This window comes from Phocoena sinus, chromosome 15 (assembly GCF_008692025.1).
Source record: "Phocoena sinus isolate mPhoSin1 chromosome 15, mPhoSin1.pri, whole genome shotgun sequence".
NCBI classification, from domain to species: domain Eukaryota; kingdom Metazoa; phylum Chordata; class Mammalia; order Artiodactyla; family Phocoenidae; genus Phocoena; species Phocoena sinus.
In genome coordinates this window covers 1,622,956-1,645,156 of record NC_045777.1, presented here as the reverse complement: position 1 = coordinate 1,645,156, position 22,201 = coordinate 1,622,956, and the positions used below count along the sequence as shown (strand labels likewise).

The following is a 22,201-nucleotide window of genomic DNA, read 5'->3' as shown; positions in this document are numbered from 1 at the left end:
GACTCCTCCCCTGGACTCCAGAGCTCCTGCCGGCAGGCAGACTTGGTCAGGTCCCAGCCCAAGCCGACTTCCTCCACCTTTCCCCTCACAGGTGTTAGCCCCCTTAGGCCCTTTGTACCCTTACTTGTCTCAGCACTTTCTTCCTGGAGACCCTCGCACTTGGCCTTTATGTGCTGACAAGCAGGACGGCCAGGGAGGGTTGGTTTATTAGCTCAGCAGGTATTTGGGGAGGATATGTAATAGCATGCCGGGGGCCAGGGCGTCCCCAACCTGCGTTGGCACCTGGCTCTGCTAGGATGGTAGGTACGTTCCTTAACTGCCCTCATCCTCGTCCCCCTGTCTGTAAAATGGGACGATTATAGAGCCCCATGCAGAGCGCTGCTTCAAACGTCAGACGTGCGCGCGCAAACTGTTCAGCGCGATGCCCAGCGCACGCTCGGCTGTGAATTGCAATTGCTGTTCTCCTTTTTCCTCTGAGCGCTCCTTCAAGGTGTTTGCTGCACGGGCCTTATCTTTCTCTGCAGAACTTAGAATGCGTAGTCCGCACTCTACAAGCACACCTTGTTTAATTACTATTGCACTTCGCAGATATTGCATTTTTCACAAACAAGTTTTGTGGGAACCCTGCGTTTAGCAAGTCTATCAGCACCATTTTTCCAACAGCATTATTTTAAGGTTAAGGTATGTACAGTGTTTTTCAGACACAATGTTACCGCACACTTAATACACTACAGCATAAAAATAACTTTTATATGCACTGGGAAACCCAAAACATTCATGACTCACTTTATTGTGATACTCGCTTTATTGCGGTGGTCTGGAACGGAACCCACGACATCTCTGAGGTCTGCTTGTATCAGGGCAGGGATGGTGACCACAGGCCTGAAGACCTGGAGCTGTAAGGTCTGGGGACTCCAGGCTGAAGGCCTGAGTCTCTCTCCTGTGCTACATCAGCGGTCCCCAACCTTTTTGGCACCAGGGACCAGTTTCATGGAAGACAACTTCTCCACGGAAGGCAGCGGGAGGGGGGGATGGCTCAGGCGGTGATGCGAGCGGTGGGGAGCGCTGGGGAGCAGCAGATGAAGCCTCGCTCACTCGCCCACCGCTCACCTCCTGCTGTGCGGCCTGGTTCCTAACCGGCTCGGACCGCTACTGGTCCTAGGCCCGGGGGTTGGGGACCCCTGTGCTACATGACTGACTGGGATAAAAGGCTGGCTGCTTGCGCGGCAACCCCAGCGCAGCTTTCCCAGGAGCAGCCCGCCAGTCCTCTGCCAAGGCCTGTGGTAAAAAAAACCTCTATCTGCCCCGCTCATCTGAGTACGGAAGTCGGCCCCTTGGGTGACTGCTGACAGAGCATGTGGACGCCTGGTGCCAAGGCACTCCTCTGAGCAGGGAAATGCCTTTCATCCCCAAATGAAGGAACAGCCCTGCTGAGACATGGACACCCCGTCCCCAGAGAGCATCAAACGAGGACCAGGCTCCCGTCACACGTTGCTGTGGGAGGATAAAGACGTGCAGACACTTTGGAAGACCGTCTGGTGGTTTTTCACAATGTTAAACATAGACTCACCATATGAGCAGGCAATTCTACTCCGAGGTGTATACGGGGGGGAAATGAAAACATACATCCACTCAAAGCCTTGTACACGGTGTTTACGGCAGCATCATTCATAGTAGCTGAAAGGTGGACAAACCAAATGTCCATCAACTGATGAACACGTAAACACCAGCATACAACAGAATGTTATTCAGCTACAGAAAGAAACAAAGTACTCATACGCGCCGCAACGTGGATGAGCCTTGAAAACATTCATAAACGTACGCACAGTGAAAGGAGCCAGTCACAAAAGTGTATGATAGTGTATGATTCCACGAATGGGAAATGTCCAGAACAGGCAAATCCATAGTGGCTACCTGGGCCCTGGGGGACAGGGCGGTGGGAAGTGACCGCTAGTGGCTATAGGGTTTGGGGAGTTGTGATTGGAATGTTCTGGAATTACACAGTGGTGACGGCTGCACAATTCTGTAACTATACTAAACACCCCTGAGCCGAACACCTTAGATGGGCGAATGTTAGGGTATGTAAATGATACCTCAACAACGTTGCTAAGCAAACAAGTAAGTGAATGAATAGGCGTGAGTTCCATGCAGCCCAGCGTGGAGAGAGATCAGACTCGGGACCACTGGCCCCGAGATTCCAGGGAGCATGGTAAACCCATTTGTGAAGACACTTCCACGAACCGGGGGAGACTCCCAAGGCAAACGTGGTTCTCATGCTTGTTGCTTGGGAAAGACAAATATCTACTCCTGGAGGTCTGCGTTCGCTTGTATGAACAACACAAGCCACGGCAATGTGTTTTTGGTGCCGTCCGCCCCGTCCAGCTGCTGAAACCTCCTGGAAAATCTGGAAGCAGCTCTGGACCGAGGCATCTTCCTGGAGGAGGACCCGCTTCTCAGCCCGGCCCGCATGCTGCCCCTTCTGCCACACACGCCCCCGCCCGTCCGAGGGCGTCCGCGTCACGACAAGCGTCTGCCTCGGTGCCCAGGCTTGGCCACCGAGCCTTTGCGTTCAGGGGGTTAAGGCAGCCACAGAAGGGAAGGTGTATGGTGTTCACAGGGTGGACCTTCACACTTGCAAAAACACCCGTGTGCCGGCAGGATGCTTTCCATCCACACTCCAGCCTCTCGCCAGGTGAGAACGTCAGTACGCAGACGAGGGGTCCTCACGTTGGCTCCCGAGCACTGCCAGGTGGCCACAGGCTTTGGGGGGCCTGGATTGTCTCTACCACTTCTTTATTTTATTTTTTTAATTTTAATATTTTAAAAAGTACATATTTAATTTTAAATATTTAAAATATTTAATTTTTAATATTTAATATGCGGCTCTTCGTTGCCGCGTGCAGGATCTTTTAGTTGCAGCATGCGGACTTTTAGTTGTGACATGCGGGATCTAGTTCCCTGACCAGGGATCGAACCTGGGCCCCCTGCGTTGGGAATGTGGAGTCTTAGCCACTGGACCGCCAGGAAAGTCCCCCACCCCTTTATTTACACGACTTCATTCCTGGGGGCTGCGGTTCTGCCAGGCCGGCGCTCGTGCACCATCAGGCAGGTGCAAAGACAAGCGCCCAGCCTTGGAGCTGACTTGGAGTTCACATCCTAGGACGCTCCCCGGGTAGGCCTTTGGGTTACTGTGGCAACTCCCTGGGACGCATCCTGCATCTTTTGCATGGGGTCAAGAGAGGACAAGGTGAAGGAACTCTCCCCGCAGTGCCCAGCTGCAGCCTCAGGACAGTCTGCATCTGGGGCACCTGTACAGCGTGCGTTCCTCGAATGAAGAAGCAGCCGCATCTGGCATCTCCCCCGCGGCTGAGCAGGGAGCACCAGGGGGCAGGGTGTCCGGGTCAGCAGCCTGAGACTCAGATCGGAATCCCAGGCTGGCCGCTCAGTGGCCGTGTGACCCTGGCTGAGCATCTAGCCCAGGCTGGTCTCCTCACCATTAGGCCCCGGGGGGCCGCCATCCTGACCTCTAACAACCTGTGTACATTGCAGGGGGCCTGTGACTCTGTACAGGGCATTTGTTCTCTGCGTGTCTTTCCCTCGTGGCCCTGTCTGTGCGGCCACGGTCTGCTCATGTGTGGTGCCCAGACTGACCCAGTCTCCTGCTAGAGGTCATGGGTCGTGGAGGTCTCCAGCTCTGCTGTGTAAACGCTCCAGTGAGTGTCTACTGCCAGACAAACGCACTGGGCCCTTAGAGGGATCTTCTGTCGATAAATATAAACGACCCTGACTGTGCACGTAGCATGCTCAGGGGAACACCGGGGACCCTACAGTCCCCTTCCCCGCTGCCCACACCCCTTTTCCGACCTCCTCTCGGGACCCGCCAGGAGGCAAGGTGCAGGCGGCTGGCACGGAACGCTGGCAGAGCCCCTGTCCAGGGCTCTCTCGTGGCCCCCTTCAAGGTGAGCCACACGGCGACGCTGCACCTGCCTCGTGCCAAGCTCTGCGCTAGAACCCGAGGCCAGCGTGGAAGCTCTTAGGGTGTGAGGGCAGGTCACCCTGAGCCGCTGGCCTCCCCGTCACCGTGGCTGACGGCACCCTGCCCCAGGAAAAGCTGGGCCGGAGGAGACGCCCAGGGCACACAGCAGAGGGCGAGGCGGGAGGAACCAGGGGTGGCCCCGCGTGCTCTGCCTCTGGGGAGCCAAACCCTCACCACTGACTCTCTGACCTGGACACCTCTTCTTCCCCAAATGAGGTGGTGAGGGAGCCCAGGCAGAGGGAAGGGGTGAGGAGGGCCTCGTGGGGTGGGTGAGGGTGGGCCCAGCTGGGGATGCTGCGGGCCCAGGGGACCTCAGCCTCCCTCGACCCTCCCTGTGTGCGTGGTAGGCCCCGGTCGCTAACTACCTTTCCAATCATCCTGCTGAGGGAGGCCCCACACATGCAAGCAGACGCTGGTGACCCAGGGTGAGCGGTTACAAGGGTGCCTCCCACACGCTGGCCTGGTGCAAACAGCTTGCTTGCACTTGCCATCCTCACAGCACGAGGCACAACCTGGGCCCCACTCTTCGTGCTAGAGGCACAGCCAGGAGGCTCTGGGGCCAGGATGCCAGCCAGGTCTGCCTGACCGGCCCTGGGTGGTGAAGGTGGTGGCTAAGGGGTCCCTAAGCTGTTCCTGAGCTCTTAAAGCCCTCAGCATCGAGGGGCTTGATCATCACCAGGAGACGAAAGCCGACTGGCCTGTCCATCTTCCTGTTCCCAGGATGTTCTCTAAGTGTTTTCTCTCTGTATTTCTGAAGGGCCACCATGTTAGAATCTGACACTCGGGGAGCTAGCGTCTGGGGCTGCCAGAGTCCCGTCAACTTTGCTTACCTCTCCCACCAGCTGGGCCTGGAAGGGTGGGCCGAGGCTGCCCAGCTGGGTCTGGGCCCTGACACACTTTTGTTTACTTCCCGCAGCACGCCTCATCACCAGGAGGCTCAGCTGGGTGGGCGGCCGGCGGGGGAGACACGGAGTGGAGGTAGGGAAGGGGGAGGGGGAGGCGAGGGAGATGGAAGAGGAAAGAAGGGGTAAGGGAGAAGGGCGAGGAGAGGAGGGGGGGTCCAAAGATGCAGGAACCTCAAGCCACTGGCGCTCACGGAGCCTCCAGGGAAAACAGCCCTGCAGGCCCCGGGGACGGGGATGGATTCCCACTGGATTCACAGAGAGCAGAGACCTCGGGGAGAATTCCTGGCCGTGTGGGATCAACCCTGCTTTACTCCCTGACCACAGAGGCCCTGAACACAGCCGCCCGGGCCTCCCAGCCCTGTGACCTGCCTGAAAAGCTCCTGGTATGGGTCACCTTCAAAGCCAGCCTTGCCCTTGCCACCCATCCCGCCTGCAACTCTCAGCTTCCTCCTGGCTCCTGGCTCTCTGCGGGCAAAGGCTCCCTCCTAGCAGGGGGACATCTGCCCCTCTCGGGCGTTAGGTCCCGAAGGAGAGGAGGGGACAGGCAAGGTCCCACCCTGCTGGCACGTCCCCTGCTTCAGACCCCAGACTCGATTTCTGTTTTATCTGTGTCCACCTATCTATTACTAATACGTCTTTGAATCAACTCACCTGTTTTGTTTTGCTCCTACTAAGCAATGATACCTGTGAAACCAGTGGCCGGGCCCATCATTCTTTCTCAGGTTCACATCAGTCACAAAGTGGCCTTCTGTGGCCACGTGCCCCTCACCTGCTACAGGACACGGGCTGCGATGGAACCCCGGGCCTCGTCCTGGGTCCTTATCTTCACACCCGTCCTTAATAAAGGACGCTGTCCTCCAAACACACAGGGCTTGGTACGTGGCTCGTGGGTGCAGTGGAAACCCAGCCAGCCGCTTCTGTGGTCCTCTGAAGGGACCACCGTCTCCCATGCACGGGCCCCTAGCACCTCTCAAAAGCCCGTCACAGGCATTATCTTCTGGGGTCCTCACATCCAGCAGTGAGATGGGCAAGACAGCTGTCTTCTCAATCTGGCAAAAGGAGAAACTGAGGCAGGGAGTCCAACCTGCCCAGGGTTTTTCGTCTTCTCAGCTCCCCTTTCTACATCCCCAGGCTCAGGAGTCTAAGGCTTGGTGATGACCGAGCAGGTGGGCACTGTGGACAGCTGTTGAGGGTGGAGGTGCTGTTCAGGGAGGGGTGTCCCCTTGCATGGAAAACAGACCACACCAATGGACTCCCGGGCCAAGTTGAGGCTCCGTACAACTGCTCCCCCTCTCAGACCTTTCACAAGTGCCCTCCACTTTGGGCAGGACACCAAGAAATGAGTGGCAGGGCCAGCCTTCCTGGACCTGTGCGCCACGTGTATTTTTAGCCTCTGCCCTGCCCGGGCATTTGCAGTGACCGATGTCCTCAGGGAACCACCCAGCTGTACACCCAGGGGCCTGGTGGACTCTCAGAGGTCTCCAGGAACTGCCCCCTGCCCTGATCCTGGAGCTCAGGATCCAGCTCCCCCTTCCAAGGTAGAATCGGCTCCAATTGGGGAGGAATGCATCCCCACCTCCAGTACACACAGAAGATTGTGGAGAGAGTTCCGAGGCACAGAACCTGTGACCTTAGGCAAGTCGTGCTCTGGACCTGGGGGAAGTGGGGGGCAGGAAGACCTCTGCTGTGCAGGGGGACCACCAGGCCAGATGGTCGCTGAGGTGGTCAGGAGACCTGGGGTTGCACCAACACCACACAGGTGCACCCTGGGGAAGACTGTTGTGCTGTCCTGTCTCCTGTCCAAGGGCAGGATGCCCCAATGCCTGGAGACCTCTCTTACTGGAGATGGGCTAACCCGGGGGCCGCGCTGTCCACCCTCTCCTCACCAGCGCAATTCTCCAGGAGCAGAGATGCACTGGTAAATCTTGGCAGATCGATTTAGAAGACTTTTCCATCTTCTCTTCTGCTCCTTCTGTGCTCCCTTATCTCCAACCCAATACTGTTCTCTTACTGTTGCCGGGTGCTGGTGGAATGGGGGGATTCACAAAGGGCAGGCAGGGCAACTGTCCTGTGCTGGGTCTGTTTCCTCTGTAAAATGGGGAGTCAGAGCCTATGTGCAGGTTGCCGTAAGGTGTTCTCTGCAGCGGCTTTCATTTTTCGTTTGGCACTTATTGTAAGAAATACACTTCACATCTTGATCAAGTACCCACTTAAATACGTGTAAGTAAAATAAATGCTTCACAGAGCAAGCGCACTCTCACTGTGAGATGCTCTCTATCTCATTCTGTTTCATTTCTATAAAATGCTGGTCACCACTCACCACGTTTTTTTCAGGACATAATACTAGTCGCTGATCTGAGGTCAAGAGGGAGAGACAGGCAGAAAGCAAGCGCAGACATAATCACCAATCGAGCAAAGGGCTGTGCAGGCAAGAAGGGGGGTCTGGCGAACAGGAGGGGGCGGCCCGTTTCTCCGCTTCACAGCGAGGCCTCAGAGCCGGAGCCGGGCAAAGCGGTAAGCAGGCCAGGTCAAGCGCGTCTCGGAGGCCCTGGTGGCCGGCTGGGATTTATTTTAAGGGACGCGGAACACCACCGCAGGTTTGGGGGGAGGGGCGGGATTAAAAGAGAAGATGCGCTCAGCACCTTATATTTAGCGGCTGACGCGCCGGAAGCGCTCGTTACCCGCAGTTACTACTGCGCCCCACGCGCGGAGCGCGGCCCCCACCTTCACCTCCTGGGCAGTGACCCTGGTCCCCCGCCTTCGCCCCCGGGGAAGAGACCACCCCTCACCCTCCGTTTTCACTGACCCCGGCCCGGCCCCCTGTCTTCTACCCCGGGGAAGAGACCTCCCGGCCCCACACCTTCACCCCACGGGCAGTGACCCCGGCCCCCGTCACTCTCCGGGGAAGGGACCCCCAGCCTTTGCCCCTGGGGAGGGTGACAGTGGGGCGCATCCCAGCCTTCCGGCCCAAGATGGGGAAACCGTCTGGTACGCTGCTGTAGAGGGGAAACTGAAACCGGGAAACACGATCCACAGGTTCCCCGCACCCGGGTCCTGAAAAGGGCGGTACGCGCGGCGGGCGGAGCTTTGGCGCCCCGCCCCCTCCCTCACACGTGCGCCCCCGCCCCTCCCGCGGACGCGCGCCCCGCCCCGGTCGATTCCCACCCCTCCTCCAGGCCCGCCCGCCGGGTCTCGTGTTCCCACCCCGCGCGGGGCCCGCCGGGAGCCAGCCGAGAAGTGGGGCGGAGAGCAGGGGAAAGCCCGCCGGGTCAGGCGGCGCTTGCTACGCAGGCGCGGAGCGCGGGGCCGCCCCCAGGCCGACAGCGCGGCCATATTTAAAGGGAGGACGGCGAGGCGAGCCAATGGGCGGTGAGCGTGCGGGGGCGGGGCGTGGCGGCACAGGACCCGGATGTGGCTGCTGCGACCCCTCCTCCCCCGCGTTCCACTTACAGCCCCCCGGCCGCGCGCAGTTGCTCGCTCTCTGGTCCCCGCGCAGGCCCTCGGGCGGCGGTGAGGCGGCGCAGAGGCGGAGGAGCGGGCGGCGAGGCGACCGCGCGGAGGCGAGCGAGCCAGGCCCGGCCGGGCGGCCGCCGCCATGAGCGGCTCCTCGGGCACCCCGTACTTGGGCAGCAAGATCAGCCTCATCTCCAAGGCGCAGATCCGCTACGAGGGCATTCTCTACACCATCGACACGGACAACTCCACGGTGGCGCTCGCCAAAGGTAGCGCCCCGCGGCCGCCCCAACCGCCCCGCCCCCGCCAACAGCCGGGCCCGCGCCTCCTCCGCCCTACGCCCCCCCGGGCGCCCCTCCGCAGTCCCGCCTCACGCCCCGGGGCGACCCCCACATCCTGCCTGCGCCCGCCGGGGCGCCCTGGGCCTCAGCGCCGCTCCCGCCCCTGCCCTCCGGGGCTCGGCTTGCACAATGGGCTCCCCGGGCCCCGGCGGCAGCGTAATTGTGCGCGGCCAGCCCGCCCTGCTCGGGGTTGGGTGGGGAGGTGGGGGCGGGTCCAGCTCCCGCGGTGCTGCCCCCCCCCCCGGGCGGGGTAGCCCACCTCTGCAGGTGGGGGGTCGGCGTTGCTAGGCTGTTTCCTCCCCAGCTGCCCGAGGGCGGAGGGGGCGGCTGGCGCCGAGAACCCGGTCCCTGTGGGGGAGGGGTGGGACTAGGGGCCCGGAGTCTCCTCGGGGCCTCCCCAGAAGGCTGGAGAACGAGAAAACGCGACTTCTGCAAGCCCTTCTGGAACCTATTAAGCAGCTGGGGCCTTGAGCCTGAACAAATAACCACGTTTTAATGGATTCTCCTGTCGGGATAGGAGCATCGTTTGGCGGCTCCATGCTCCCGTTTAAAGCGTCTTCCTACTCTAATTTCAGACGTTTTAGTCTGTGGGTTTACCCTTTTGTGACAGACTCCTCCCTGCGGGCGCTGGTAACCACACTGAAGTCCCTGGGAGACCTAGAGAAAGATGGCTGTACTGTGGCTCTGCCGGAGTCCAGAGCCTTTTCTGAGCGTGTTGAGGCAGGAGGTGGGCCCAAAGTTTCTTTGTCTTCGTCCTCCAGGGACGATGACTAGTGTCCTTCCCCTGCCTCTTGGAAGTGCTGAGTGCAGCCAGGTCTGCAGAAACCCTGTTTGTTTGATTGGTCTTGTTAGGCTGGAGACACTGGGCTGGGCCTCTAAGGGTCAAGGCGCAGCTACGTGCTCCTGTGTTAGAGGGAGCCTCCTCCGTCCAGGTCGCAGTCAGTTCCCAGCTCTGGGAGTAGCTCCTTTGAAAGCCTAGTATTTAAGTTTTCCGGTAGATGTGTTGCTCCAGGACATAGTTTAGTACTGTAAGATTTTGTGGTCACTTGTACTCTTGGCTTTGGGCTACATTTGGCCTGAGACCCCCGTTGGAAAAACTGAGGCCCAGCGTAGTCCCTGGTCCTCAGCGGGAGTTGTGCTAGGATTAGATTAGATAGAGGCTGCTTCAAGCCCAGCTCTGCCTCAGGGACCTGAGAAGGAGGCACTTGCTTGGGCTCCTTGAACCCTGCCGGTAGGGGTTAATCCCCTAGGAAACCCCTCCGGGAGACAGACGCTCGTGGTGTGGGTCCACGTTCTGGGCCGCCTTCTCCCATTGTTTCTCTACCAGCTCCTCCCAGGCTCGTCGTGGGCAGAAGGGTGGGGATGACACTCAACCTGCTGGCTTTTCTCAGAAGAAAACAGACTCCCCAGGGGTGGTGTGTTGCGAGGCTTCAATCAAAAAGCAGCTTTGGGGCTGTTTAATCTGCAAAGTCAGATGTGAATGGGGGGGCGGGGGGGATTTGCAAAGCAGGCGTCGTTTATGGGAGCGCTGGCCTTCCATGTTTGAAAGGGAGACTGTCAGGCTCTGAATCGTTCGTGGTCGTCTTCGCGACCTAGAACTTTTTGGAGCGTTGCCAGCTGGGGTCTTGTAGGTATTGTCTGTTGATAATGAGGGGTGGAGCAGTTGAGGCGTGGAAGCTGCGTGCTGTGGATGGCCCCTGCGGGAGGGCTGATTGAACGCACTTGACTGAGGATGACAACGTAACCCTTCTCTTTCTTAACCCCTGAGTGAGGTCCTTCGGTACTGAAGACCGTCCCACAGATAGGCCTGCCCCCCCTAGAGAGGAAGTTTATGAGTACATCATCTTCCGGGGAAGTGACATCAAAGACATTACCGTGTGCGAACCTCCGAAAGCCCAGCACGCGCTCCCTCAGGACCCCGCGATTGTTCAAGTAAGTGCGCTGCCCCGTGTCTGCCATGGGCGCTGTCTCTGAGAGGCGCCGGCTTCCAGACGGAGCTGGGTGTCATCTGGCCAGAGCACTCAACTCGAGGAACAGCCTCTTCATGAAAAGCAGTTTAACTTTGTCTGGCTCTTGGCGTTCTGTGGGAGGCTTCATCTGTGGCGTGCACGGGGTGTGCTGTAGAGTGAGGCCGGCCCAGCGTGTTGGGCGGTGCAGGGGCAGTGCTGTTAGTCTTGCCGGCACCCGGTGTTTGTCCTTTGTCTCGGGTGGGTAAGCCTGAAGCCCCGGTGCATGCCGGGAGTGAGAGATGCTAGTAGGGACTTGGGACAGCAGGGCTCGCTCTCCCAACACCGCCCCGATGATAAAGTCAGCGTTGTGGGATGCTGAATTCGCAGGTGTCACGCCGTGTGCCTGCCTGCTGTGTTATGACGTGTTCTGCCCAGGATTACTAGGGAGTCCAGGCTCATATCTTCTTGGCTTGTAAACCTCGACTTTCACCGACTCCTGCGGGGCTCACGCTGCAGGAGGGGCCGGGACAGAGCGTGCTCCCTGCGGGGTGGGGCTTGCACGCTGGGCTGTGTGGGCACGTGGAGAAGTTCTGGGCCAGACTTCTGAAAGGTTTGAGGTGAGCGGCCTTGGGAACTCCAGAAGAGGGAAGTGCTCGAGCCAGGCCTTGAGGGACGAAGGGGCCTCCCGGGAGCATGGGGAGCTGGAGAGAGGACGCTGCGTGGAGGTAGTTCCTCGGCTACACAGCTGTGCCCCGGCGTGTTGGGGCCAGGGCCCAGGTGAGGATGCCATCCTCGTCCCTGGCAGAGCCTGGACTCCCTGACGACCGGCAGTGGGGCCACTAGAGGGGTTCATGGAGTTAGGAGAAGGTCGTGTTAGAATTACCTGGCAGGTGAAGCTGGGGGTGAACGTGGAAAAGGCAGCTCTGAGCCCCTTAGGCCACCCTGGGGGCTCACACGCCCCTCAGTGCCGCCTCAGCCTCCAGGAGCAGGCTGACGAATCGGGCTGCCTTTTCCGGTCTGCACGGTGCTCGCCAGGCAGGGTGGCAGGAGGGCCTGGAGCTGCTCTCACCTGTGTGTCTCATTGCTCAGTCTTCCCTGGGCTCGGGCTCGGCCTCCTCCTTCCAGCCACACGTGCCTTACAGCCCCTTCCGAGGGATGCCGCCCTACAACCAGCTGGCCGCCAGCTCCCTGCTCAGCCAGCAGTATGCCGCTTCCTTGGGTTTAGGTGAGTAACCTTTTTCTACCTGGTCAAGTGCCTGTGCTGTGACATCCAGGAGCGGGGCCAGACCCTGGTGGTGGGGACGCTGTGTTCGTGCCACGTTCAGCTGGCAGTGCATACTGAGCACCTTCTTCAGTGGCCCTTCAACTAGTTAGAACGCTTAGGAACTCCTCAGTTGAGTGGAAGAGGCAGCAGGGTGAGTTTTGGAACAGATGAATCAAATCAAAATTCATTTAAAGTGTCAGCCTGTGTCTGGGTGGAAGTTGTGGTATGTCTGGCTCAAAGAAGAAATAACCGATGTGTGTAATTACAGATGAGTTCTAACCATTTGCACATTTGTCAGCCTATAAATATAAAAGTTAAATGCAACGCCCACCTATCCTATCCTTTTACCATTCTCGTGTCAGTGCTTTGCTCAAAAATGAAGTTTCCCCTAAGGTTGAGTAAGGTTCGCTTCTACACGCATGGAGTGAGAGTCACCCTGGCCATAGGTTTGCGGCACATTCAAACCACAGAGTCGCAGCCATCACCCGCTTCACTCGTGAGAGTCACATGCTTCTAATAGAAGAACCTGTTGTCTTGAGTGCTGCTCCTGGGGTGCAGGAGCCCTTCTCAGCTTGGCTCCCCGTTTCTAGATTAGGCTTGTGTGAGCAAAGTGTCCTATGAGAGATGGCTGGGCTCTTTCCAAGCCTGCTATACACAAGACGAGTTTCTCATTACTTATTTGTGTGCCTTTTTTTTTTGCTCTTTTCTCCTTTATCTTCTTTTAGAAAAGTTGGTAAGCCCTCCAGCCTCAGCCGCGGCTTCCAGCCCTAGTTCTTCTCCATCTCCACAGCCCGTTTCAGAGCTTGACATGTCCTCAGAGTCACATCAGCTCACTTCCAAGGGTAACAGCAGTTTTGCAGAACTGCATGCTGTCTTGCGAGCCATCCTGAGCGAGGGGGTAAACCAGTAGACCAGAATGACAGTAGCTGTAGCAGATAATTTGCCAAGCCCGTGGATCAGTTAAACTGCCTCTGTGTGTTTCTGCACGTAATCCTGACTTATTAACTCTCACAGTTTTAAAGAGGGTATTAGAAAGAACCAGCAGTGCACTTTGTTCGCTCTCCTGGGTCCAGGGTCTGTTTTGACCTGTACTGTGATTGCCACGTATGGGAAATGTCCCTCTGCACAGAAGGCCACTTCCTGGGGTTTCTGCTGGTCCTAAATGCAGTGTAGGTTGCTGGGTAAGACTGCAAGGCGATCCCCCATGTAACAGGCATGCTGCTCTAGGATCCGTGTGGCACATTCCTCACCCATCCAGGGCGTTTAGCATCGGGGGCCTCGGGTGTCTTTGTAAAATGAAGCACCATTAAAATTGGGTGGCGAGCCTGAGTTGTTGACCGGGTGAGCAGTGGGCCTGATGACTGGCTTGGTAACACTGGTTTGTCCCACCTGTCTGCCGGGTGCCGCACCTGTGGGTGGTTTTTTGCCCGTTCTGGGCCTTCTCCTTTCACCGGAGGTCCTTTCACCGTGTGCGCCGCCCTCACCTTTGCAGAGACTCTGTCCAAGATGATACCTGGGGCTTTCATTATGGCACACAACTACTGTCAGTCTGTTACTTTGCATGTGTTGCTTTCCTGCATGGATGCCAGTGGATCTGAGTACAGCGGTAGTGATGTTTTTTTCCCCACTTAAAAATTGCACAAGGTAGTTCATTGTCCTTAGGATCATTTACATAAAACTGCTCTTAGGGCAAGATAGTTTGACTGATCTTTTTTTATGAAAAGCAAATGAGCCCAAGATTCTTGCCCCATCCAGTTACAGCGTGAGCAGGAAGCAGCTGTCTTGCTCAGGGAGGGCCGTGCTGAGTGAGGCGCTAGGCCAGAGAAAGTGGTCTAGGTCAATGAATGCCCATCGCAGAGGACACTTAAAAGTACCAGTAAGGGGGCTTCCCTGGCGGTCCAGTGGTTAAGAATCCATGCTTCCACTGCAGGGGGCACGGGTTCGATCCCTGGTCGGGGAGAACCAGGATCCCGCATGCCGCACGGCCAACAAAGATAAAGAAAAAAGTATCAGTATGTAGGGCCTGCCCTTTGAGTACTTTTGATCCGGTTGTGAGGAATTTCTCAGAGTAATTTCTGACAGTAGTTTCTGCTCTATGTTTAAAAACAAAGGTAGACTGTCCAGTCTTCACTGTGTTGGGCTGCCCCTCCGATAATAGTTACTCCGTGGTTAGGGCTCATTTTTTTCTGTCTCAAAAGTCTGTGCACCTCCACCCAGTCCTCAGTTGTCCCATTTAAACAGTGCCCACTGGAACGTGGGAGAGGGAAGGGAGGAGATGGCCTGATGTGTGTGGCACACCCTTCTCTGTCCTCTTGCGGCAGAGGCCCGTCTCGTGAGGGGGACCTCCACTGAGGCCGGGTTCTGAGCACTCCTGCGCTCAGGCTTGGTGATGCCGTGTAGCGGGAACACTCAGGGCAGCGCCGTCTCCAAGGGCAGCCTGGGAACCCTTCGTTTCTTACGATGAGCCTTCACCCGGAGGAATGCAGGCTGTTATTTCTCTGTAGTCAGCTCTCATCACTTCATCCTTTTTGGTTTTGTTGTTTCTTAAGCAAAAACAACAGTGTTCTAGAATTTTAACTTCAAAGGCTGAGCACTGCATTTTGTGGAAGATGCCAGACTGGGATGGTTCTTGTCCAGCATGGCCCAGAGTGAAACACATTCTCAGACTGTGAATTCACCGGCATCTCGGGACTGTCGAGCCCCCTTGGGGTTAGAGCTTGTGTGGTTTGGGGGAAGCTTTTTCTAAGCCGCTTGAGAGGTGCTTATTGTGCTGGGGTGTTTTTCCCTCCTCCGGATGCCCTAACTGGGGGAGCCTGCTGGCTTTTTTGCTGCCTGGGCTAGACGCAGAGGGGATGGTGCGGGGTGGGGGCTTTGCCTGGGTTCGGTAAAACCTCCCCAGGCGGTTGCCTTCCTCCTGCTGCACAGCCAGCTGGACGAGGAGTGGGGGGGGGGGGGGGGGGCGGGGGGGCGAGGGGGTGTGGCCTTCTCCTTGTCTCTGTTATTAACCTCTCCTCCTCCTCAACTCAGGAGCTAGCTTTCCAGCTGTCTCAGTCAGCAAGAGCCCCATGGTGGAGCAGGCTGTCCAGACTGGTTCTCTTGATAACCTGAACACCAAAAAGCTGTTACCTGGCAAGGGCACCGCGGGGATGCAGCTCAACGGGCGCCCAGCCCCGCCAAGCAGCAAGGCTGCCAGCGGTACTTAAATACTCACTCCCCTGGAGTTTGTTCGTGTTCTCAGTGGCATAGCGCTTCCTGGGGTTCTTTTTTTATCCTTTAATTAGACACCCCCACCCTGCAGGCTTTTGCAGGGCCGGCTCTTGCGCAGTCCCCGGTGGCGCCGCCCTGCTCCCGTCGCCAGGCTCTGCTCCTGTCCCCGGGCTCTGCTTTCGCAGGCGCTTTGCCTTACTCTTCCTTTTTGCGCCTTAGATGTAGCTCAGCCGGCAGCTGGGCAGACTCAAGGGCAGGTGAATGACGAGAACAGAAGACCTCAGAGGAGGCGATCAGGTAACGGCTGTTGCCACTTGAGTTCTGGGGAGCCGAGAACCACCCAGTCGCGCTCCGCTTACCACTCCTGTCTGCTTCTCCGTGGGTGACGGTTTCAGGGTGCTGGGCTCAGCGGCAGCTTCCGTGTGCTCTGTCCCCGCTTTGTCTGCTGTCTCACACCGAGTAATGTTGAGTTAGTGGCTTACCAGCCAGGGCTGTCCTTTCCTTCTCACAGGGAACAGACGAACAAGGAATCGCTCCAGAGGGCAAAGCCGTCCAACTACCGTCAAGGAAAACACAATCAAGTTTGAAGGCGACTTTGACTTTGAGAGTGCAAATGCCCAGTTCAACCGAGAGGAGCTGGACAAAGAATTTAAGAAGAAACTGAATTTTAAAGGTTTGAAAATTTGCCCCACCCCAGGAGTGTCCACGGCGCAGGTCAAGGAGAGCCTGGCGGGGGCGGGGGGCAGCTGGGATGGTGGTCAGCGGGGAAGCCATGCTGTCTGAGGAGTTCCCAAGAAGGAGAGGAGTCGGGGGGAGGCCCGTGCTCAGGGGATGAGAGCGGGTTGCAGGGCCCAGGGGTGGACGAGGCCAGCAGCCAGCAGCCAGCAGAGCTTTCCGCGTAGTGCAGGACACTCCCGGCCGCTTCCCTGAGGCCCGAGCACAACCCTGAGTGGCCCCGCGAGGGCCTGTCCTGGTGGAAGGTGCTTTGCTCCTTGGCCTCTCAGTGCTCTGCTTCTCTGTGTAGACGACAAAGCTGAGAACGGGGAGAAGGACCTGGCGGTGGTGACCCAGAGTGACGAGGCGCCTGCTGAGGAGGACCACCTGGGGCCCAACTGCTACTATGACAAATCCAAGTCCTTCTTTGACAACATTTCCTCTGAACTCAAGACCAGGTCAGGGGGCTGTGGGGCCGGGCAAGGCCTGGGGGAGCTGGCGGGAAGACACTCTGCCCCCAAACTCTGAGACTGGGGCACGCTCTCTTGGAGACCAAACCCAGATCTTAGGTTCAAGGCAAATCTCTTAGGCTTACATTTTTACTGTAATGGGTACGTCAGGCCCAGCGGTGCCAGCGGTAGGTGGCGGTGTGAGAAGCCCTGGCAGTCACAGGCACCTGAGGGATCTGACCCAGGTCCCGGCTCCTCTTTTGCTCAGCTGCCCCTTTCTCATCAAGGTTGGGCTGGACTACCCTCCCTACCGCGTCGATGTTCCCGTTCTGTACCACCTCACCTGGGCCTGCTTCTTGGTCTGACCTTGGTGGCCTGAGGCCCTTGCTACCTGAGGCAGCTGGCAGGAGTGTCCGCAGTATTCACCCACCTGATTGCTTGAGGCCGGGGACTCTGTCATATGCTTTGTTTTTAGCACCCAACAGCTGGTGCTCAGATGTTGCCCGAGAACCAGCTAGACAGTAAACGAAGTCTACAGAATGGGCATGGTGGAAACTCAGATCCTTTCGTTCACAAATGGAGTAGCAGACGCACTGCGGGCACTGGGGGAACAGCAGAAAGCAAGCTGGGAGGTCCCCATTCCCCCCACCACCCCTCTTAGGTTTTGGCAGGGGAAAGAGATAACAAAAAAACAGGCGCACGAGATAACATCTAGCAGTGAGGCGGGAGAGGTTGGGGCGTGTGTTGGGTGTGAGGGGAGTGGAGCGCCGAGGTCTCGGGTGAGGTTCGGGAGCCAGTGGGAGGGTGAACGCAGGACAGGGTGTGAGGCGGAGGCAAGGCGGAGGTGGGCACGTGCAGCTGCTGTGTGGCTGGAGCGGAGCCTGGGGGGGGTCAGGGAGGAGCAATGAAGATGGGACGGTTGCTGCCGGGCTTTGTAGGTCACGGTGACAACTGGCTTGGGGAGAGCAGTGCTGTCTGAGGTTTCACTGCTGCTTTGTGGAGAGTGGGGGCAGGCATGGAAGCTGAGTGGTCACGTCAGAGGCTTTGGGGTAGTGGGCAGTGCTGGAGGAGGGGAGAGAGGCTTGGCCTCTGACATGCCCTGAAGGTTTGCTGATGGGCTGTGAGGGGAGCCTGGATGGCTGAAGGCTGCGGTTGCTGCTGCCCGGAGTGAGGAGGGGGGGAGGGCAGCAGAGCAGGGGGTTGGGCTGGGTGTGTTGCGTGTGAGCGGCCTATAAGCAGCCTCGTGGCACACAGTTGGACACCGGGGGGTCCTTGCTGGAGGTGCAGAAACGAGTGTTGGCAGTGTTGGTGCTGCGTCCGCACCTCCCCCAAAGCGTACGTGTCATAGCCTTGGGGACCCTCCTCCGTTTAGCCCAGTCCCCTCCTCGTCTCTGGAGACTCGTCTGGAGGGGTCCGTGATCTGCTCCAGGTCTCGGAGCCTGCACGGGCCCTGGGCCTAGCAAGCAGGGAGGGCTTCCTTCATAGCACGCTGCTGTCGCGTGCTGGCCTTAGATGACGCAGGTGTGAGAGGTTTATACTGAGCAGCCCCGTCCAGTGGGAGACAGGCCTGGTTGGAAATTGGGCTGGGAGCCCCTGCAATGTTGAGTCTCAGGCTCCAGTGTCCTGATGGGATTGCCCCCCCAGTGGCTCCAGTGACGAGTCACCATCTGTCCATTGGTCCTTTCTCCCTCCCCAGGCGGTGTGAGGCTGGGGCCTGGCTCGGAAAGCTGTGAGGAGGTGCCCGCTGTAGTCGCTCTCATGCTCCTTGTCTTGGTTCAGTTCCAGGCGGACGACGTGGGCTGAAGAGAGGAAGCTCAACACGGAGACCTTCGGGGTGTCGGGAAGGTTTCTTCGTGGCCGTAGTTTCCGGGGTGGATTTCGAGGGGGCAGGGGCAACGGTGCAACCCGTCGTAACCCGACTTCCCACAGAGCTGGGACTGGCAGGGTGTAAGGAGGCAGCTGAAGGTGAGTGAGGGGAGCTCTGGGGTCCTTTAGTGGGAGGGCATCCGGACGGGGCTGCCCAGGTAGGAGCCACCTCTTCAGGAGGAGCTTAGGAGCCGGTGAGCGTCGGTATCGAGGCCAAACTGAGGCCCCGACCCTCTGAGTGAATCCCCCAGGGGGCTCTTGGGGACGGTGGGACCCAGGCCCCGGGGTTGTCAAAGTGAGGGTCCAGGTGCAGGAGGGCTGGGTGCTCCCCACTCCGGTGTGGTCAGGAAGGAGAGATGGTTACAAGCCAGGCCTCAGCTCCAGCCTGGCCTCGCACTGACCTTGAGTCTGCATTTTTAACTAGGTCGAGGGTGGTGTGAGTGGGCTTTGGGTGAGACCTGGAGCTGCCTCCCCCCCACCCCGGTGTGAACCAAAATGATGACTTTGGGTTGTGATGGGAAGGTCTGGGCAGCCCCAGCCCGACTTGGGGTGGGAGGGAGGTTCAGCAGTCCCTGTCCTTCATTCACGGTGCTGGGCTCGGGCTGGGGAGCTGCCTGGATGTGCTCACTAGATGTTGTGTCTCCTCCTCGCAGGCTCTTGCTGAAGCGGCACAGACGCCAGACTGCGTCTACGAGGATGTTGGGAAACGCTGCACTTACTGCGGGAGACGTGGGTCACTTTGTTTCCTGAGTTTGGAAGATTCCCATGCTACTGCTTATGTTTTGGACTGAACTGAACTTGGACACGGTCTGAGTTAGAACCACTTTTTGGGGGGACGCGTATGTGGGAAGCCTCTTTGAGGTGCCTTGGCCTACTTTTCCTATTCAGTTGTGCACAGCCTGACGCTAAGGTTTTGGTATTTTGCAGAAAGGTTTCTAGAGCGAAAGTGTGATCGTCACTTTGTGACCTTCTTTGGACAGCTTTGATTTTTAACGTGGAACCAAATCCCATTTGGCAAATGCGGCAGCCAAGTGCATCTCTGTAATCCAACTGGCCGCTGGTGCTGCTGGCCTGACACCCACTGCCACAGGCGGGGCTTAGGAGCCAGGCGTGGCCAGCACGGGGGCATGGGGGCGCCTAGGGCATGGAAAGCGGGGTGTCCCACCATCATGTTGTAGAAGCAAACCAGACGCCCCTGACCTCAAAGTAGAGGGCGGGGTCGGGGTGCTGGAGGTGTAGGATGGGGCCCTGAACGGGAGGGAGCTGGGAGCTGTCACTTGGAGTGTGGCTTCCGTAGGAATCCGGGCTGGGGGGGAGCGCCCAGGACAAGCTCCTCTGCGGAGTCCCTCTCCCTCCTGCCCTCTCCCTGCCAGTCCCTGACCCAGGCCAGTCAGCGTTGGACTCTGGCCGAACACTGTTCGGTGTCTCATCCACTTGGAAATGAGCCAGTCTTTTTTTTTTTTTTTTGCAAGGTCAGTTGACCGAGAACATATTTCCTCTCGATTGTAAATAGTTCTGTGTTTTTGTTTTACTGGTGGGTGGAGGGAGGGTGGGGAATATAAATTTGTTGCATGAGCAAAGGGATCAGACCTTCAGTAGAAGCATGCGTCCCTCTGACAGGGCATCGTCGTGAGCATAAGCGCCTTGGTAACTAAATCCCTTTAAGTAGGCGGAACGGTTTTAGTTCTGTATCAATTAAGTTACTGTAAAAGCTTAGGTTTATTTTTGTAGGAGTTAATGGCTAAGAATTAGAACATAGCAACGCGGCTGCTCTGTTGGGGCAATGTAAACTTGTAATTACAAACAAACACGCAAACCGTTAAAACGCTCTTCTTCTCTGCTCTGGAAATAAATAATCCTGTTGACTCTGTTGCCCGAGTTACATCATGGCTCACGTGACCGTCCCAAGGTAGGTGTTGTGTGCAGTTCAGATTTGGGGGACATCTGGCACCCTGGAGTGAGACCTGGCCAGTCTGGGTGCAGGGCCATGAGCCAGGCCCTAGGTTACTGAGAGCCACCCTCCCAGGGTGAGTGGTGCTGCTTCCGGATACTCTGGACACTAGTTTAGAGAACCTGCTTCGGAAGTGGCCCCTTCGCTGCCATAATACAGCGTCCAAGCTCCCCAGAACTTTCATGTCGTTGATGCCTTAGAACCTGTTACAGGGCTGGACCCTGGGACTACAGAGAAAAGCCAAGACTTGGCTGGTTTCAGACTGAAAGCATGTAATTTCACTGCAGTGGGTTTCCAGGCGATTTTTTAAAATATAAATTCATTCATTTATTTATTTTTGGCTGCGTTGGGTCTTCGTTGCTGTGCGCGGGCTCTCTCTAGTTGTGCTGTGCGGGGGGGCCACTCCTCGTTGTGGTGCGCGGGCCTCTCACGGTGGCCTCTCCTGCTGTGGAGCACGGGCTCCAGTAGTTGTGGCAACGTGGGCTCAGCAGTTGTGGTGCACGGGCCCAGTTGCTCTGCGGCATGTGGGATCCTCCCTGACCAGGGCTCGAACCCATGTCCCCTGCATCGGCAGGCAGATTCTTAACCACTGCACCACCAGGGAAGTCCTCCAGGTGATTGTTAAAAAGCACTCTCAGGGGCTTCCCTGGTGGCGCAGTGGTTGAGAGTCCGCCTGCCGATGCGGGTGACGCGGGTTCGTGCCCCGGTCTGGGAGGATCCCACATGCCGCGGAGCGGCTGGGCCCGTGGGCCATGGCCGCTGGGCCTGTGCGTCCGGAGCCTGTGCTCCGCAGCGGGAGAGGCCGCGGCAGTGGGAGGCCCACGTACCGCAAAAAAAAAAAAAAAAAAAAAAAAAAAAAAAAGCACTCTCAGGACTAAGGCCCACCTGGCCATCTGTGCGTGATTCAGGCTGAGAGGAGGACCAGACGGCAGGCCAAGCTGGCCTGTGACATCTGGATGCAGCCTTGTGTTTGGCCAGCTTCCTTTTCCGGGCTGTCTACCACTCTCCAGCAGATCCTGAGCACTGCTGGTAGTTTCAGAATTTAACAAACTCTTAATACCAATTAAAAATAAAAACCTTCCACAGCTGACCTGCTACACGCAACTGGCCTTAGCACTAATTCTAAACCAAGTAGTTTTTTTTTGTTTGTTTTTGTGGTACGCGGGCCTCTCACTGTTGTGGCCTCTCCCGTTGCGGAGCACAGGCTCCGGACGCGCAGGCTCAGTGGCCATGGCTCACGGGCCCAGCCGCTCCGCGGCATGTGGGATCCTCCCGGACCGGGGCACGAACCCGCGTCCCCTGCATTGGCAGGTGACTCAGCACTCAGGCTAAACAGGTATTTCTCTGCTAGAGATTCTAAATATAGTTAAGTCACAGTTTACCACCTATGACTAACCTTGCTATTAAAACTTAAACTGACAGTCATTGTGACGATTAGACACTTTAGGCTAAGTTTAAAATATATCTGGGCCTCCTTATCCCTATTTATTTTGGCCGCACCGCGTGGCTTATTGGATCTTAGCTTCCCTACCAGGGATTGAACCTGGGCCCTCAGCAGTGAAAGCACCAAGTCCTAACCACTGGACCGCCAGGGATACGCTTTAGTCCTCTTGAGAAGCTTGATGTATATATGCCATTGAATGAGAACCCAGTACAAGAGAAGCTGTAGACAGAGCAGAGCCCTGGCATTGGAGTCCTACCAACCACTGTGGTCAGAAGAAACAACCAGCCCAAGGACTCTTCTAAGAAGCCTTTTGTGAGTTCTCCTGGGGCAAAGGAAGCCAAAAGGCAACGCCATCACCAGGGCTGGCGGCAGGGCCTCTGGAGAAGCAGCAGCATTGTGCAGGAGAAGGGTGGTTAGGTTCTTCTGTAAACGCAGAGCTTAGGACCATGACTAACCCTGCTGTGGACTGCAAGCTAAAAGAAGGGTAATCTTTCTGGCTAAAACAGTGAGGGAGGGTAGGGAATAGCCAGCACCGGAAGTCTTAGGTAGAAAACAGGAGGAGTGTTGACTTGATCTACTAGAACCAGAAATTTAAGACAAGTTCCACAGCTACTGCTCTGCA

General features: G+C 57.4%; 1 protein-coding gene across 3 annotated transcripts; it reads left to right on the top strand.

Moving 5' to 3' along the window:
• Positions 1–8,317: 8,317 nt before the first annotated feature.
• Positions 8,318–20,465, top strand: LSM14B (LSM family member 14B). Of its 3 annotated transcripts, XM_032605401.1 has the most exons (10): positions 8,318–8,663; positions 10,504–10,667; positions 11,774–11,909; positions 12,674–12,790; positions 14,976–15,143; positions 15,375–15,452; positions 15,667–15,828; positions 16,180–16,327; positions 18,098–18,283; positions 18,838–20,465. In XM_032605401.1, the coding sequence occupies exons 1-9, from the start codon at positions 8,537–8,539 to the stop codon at positions 18,267–18,269; spliced, it is 1,272 nt and encodes a 423-aa protein (XP_032461292.1). In that variant the 5' UTR covers positions 8,318–8,536; the 3' UTR covers positions 18,270–18,283; positions 18,838–20,465. The 3 variants fall into 3 exon arrangements, with proteins under 3 accessions (XP_032461292.1, XP_032461294.1, XP_032461293.1); XM_032605403.1 differs by lacking the exon at positions 12,674–12,790; XM_032605402.1 differs by lacking the exon at positions 15,375–15,452.
• The last annotated feature ends 1,736 nt before the right edge of the window (positions 20,466–22,201 follow it).

What these genes read in the sequence shown, in the direction of transcription:
- LSM14B (XM_032605401.1), top strand. Translation starts at nt 8,537, where the DNA reads ATGAGCGGCTCCTCGGGCACCCCGTACTTGGGCAGCAAGATCAGCCTC. An exon ending in ACATCAGCTCACTTCCAAGG is followed by an intron (nt 12,791 to 14,975) that starts GTAACAGCAGTT and finishes TCCTCAACTCAG; the next exon opens with GAGCTAGCTTTCCAGCTGTC. An exon ending in AAGCAGCAAGGCTGCCAGCG is followed by an intron (nt 15,144 to 15,374) that starts GTACTTAAATAC and finishes TTTGCGCCTTAG; the next exon opens with ATGTAGCTCAGCCGGCAGCT.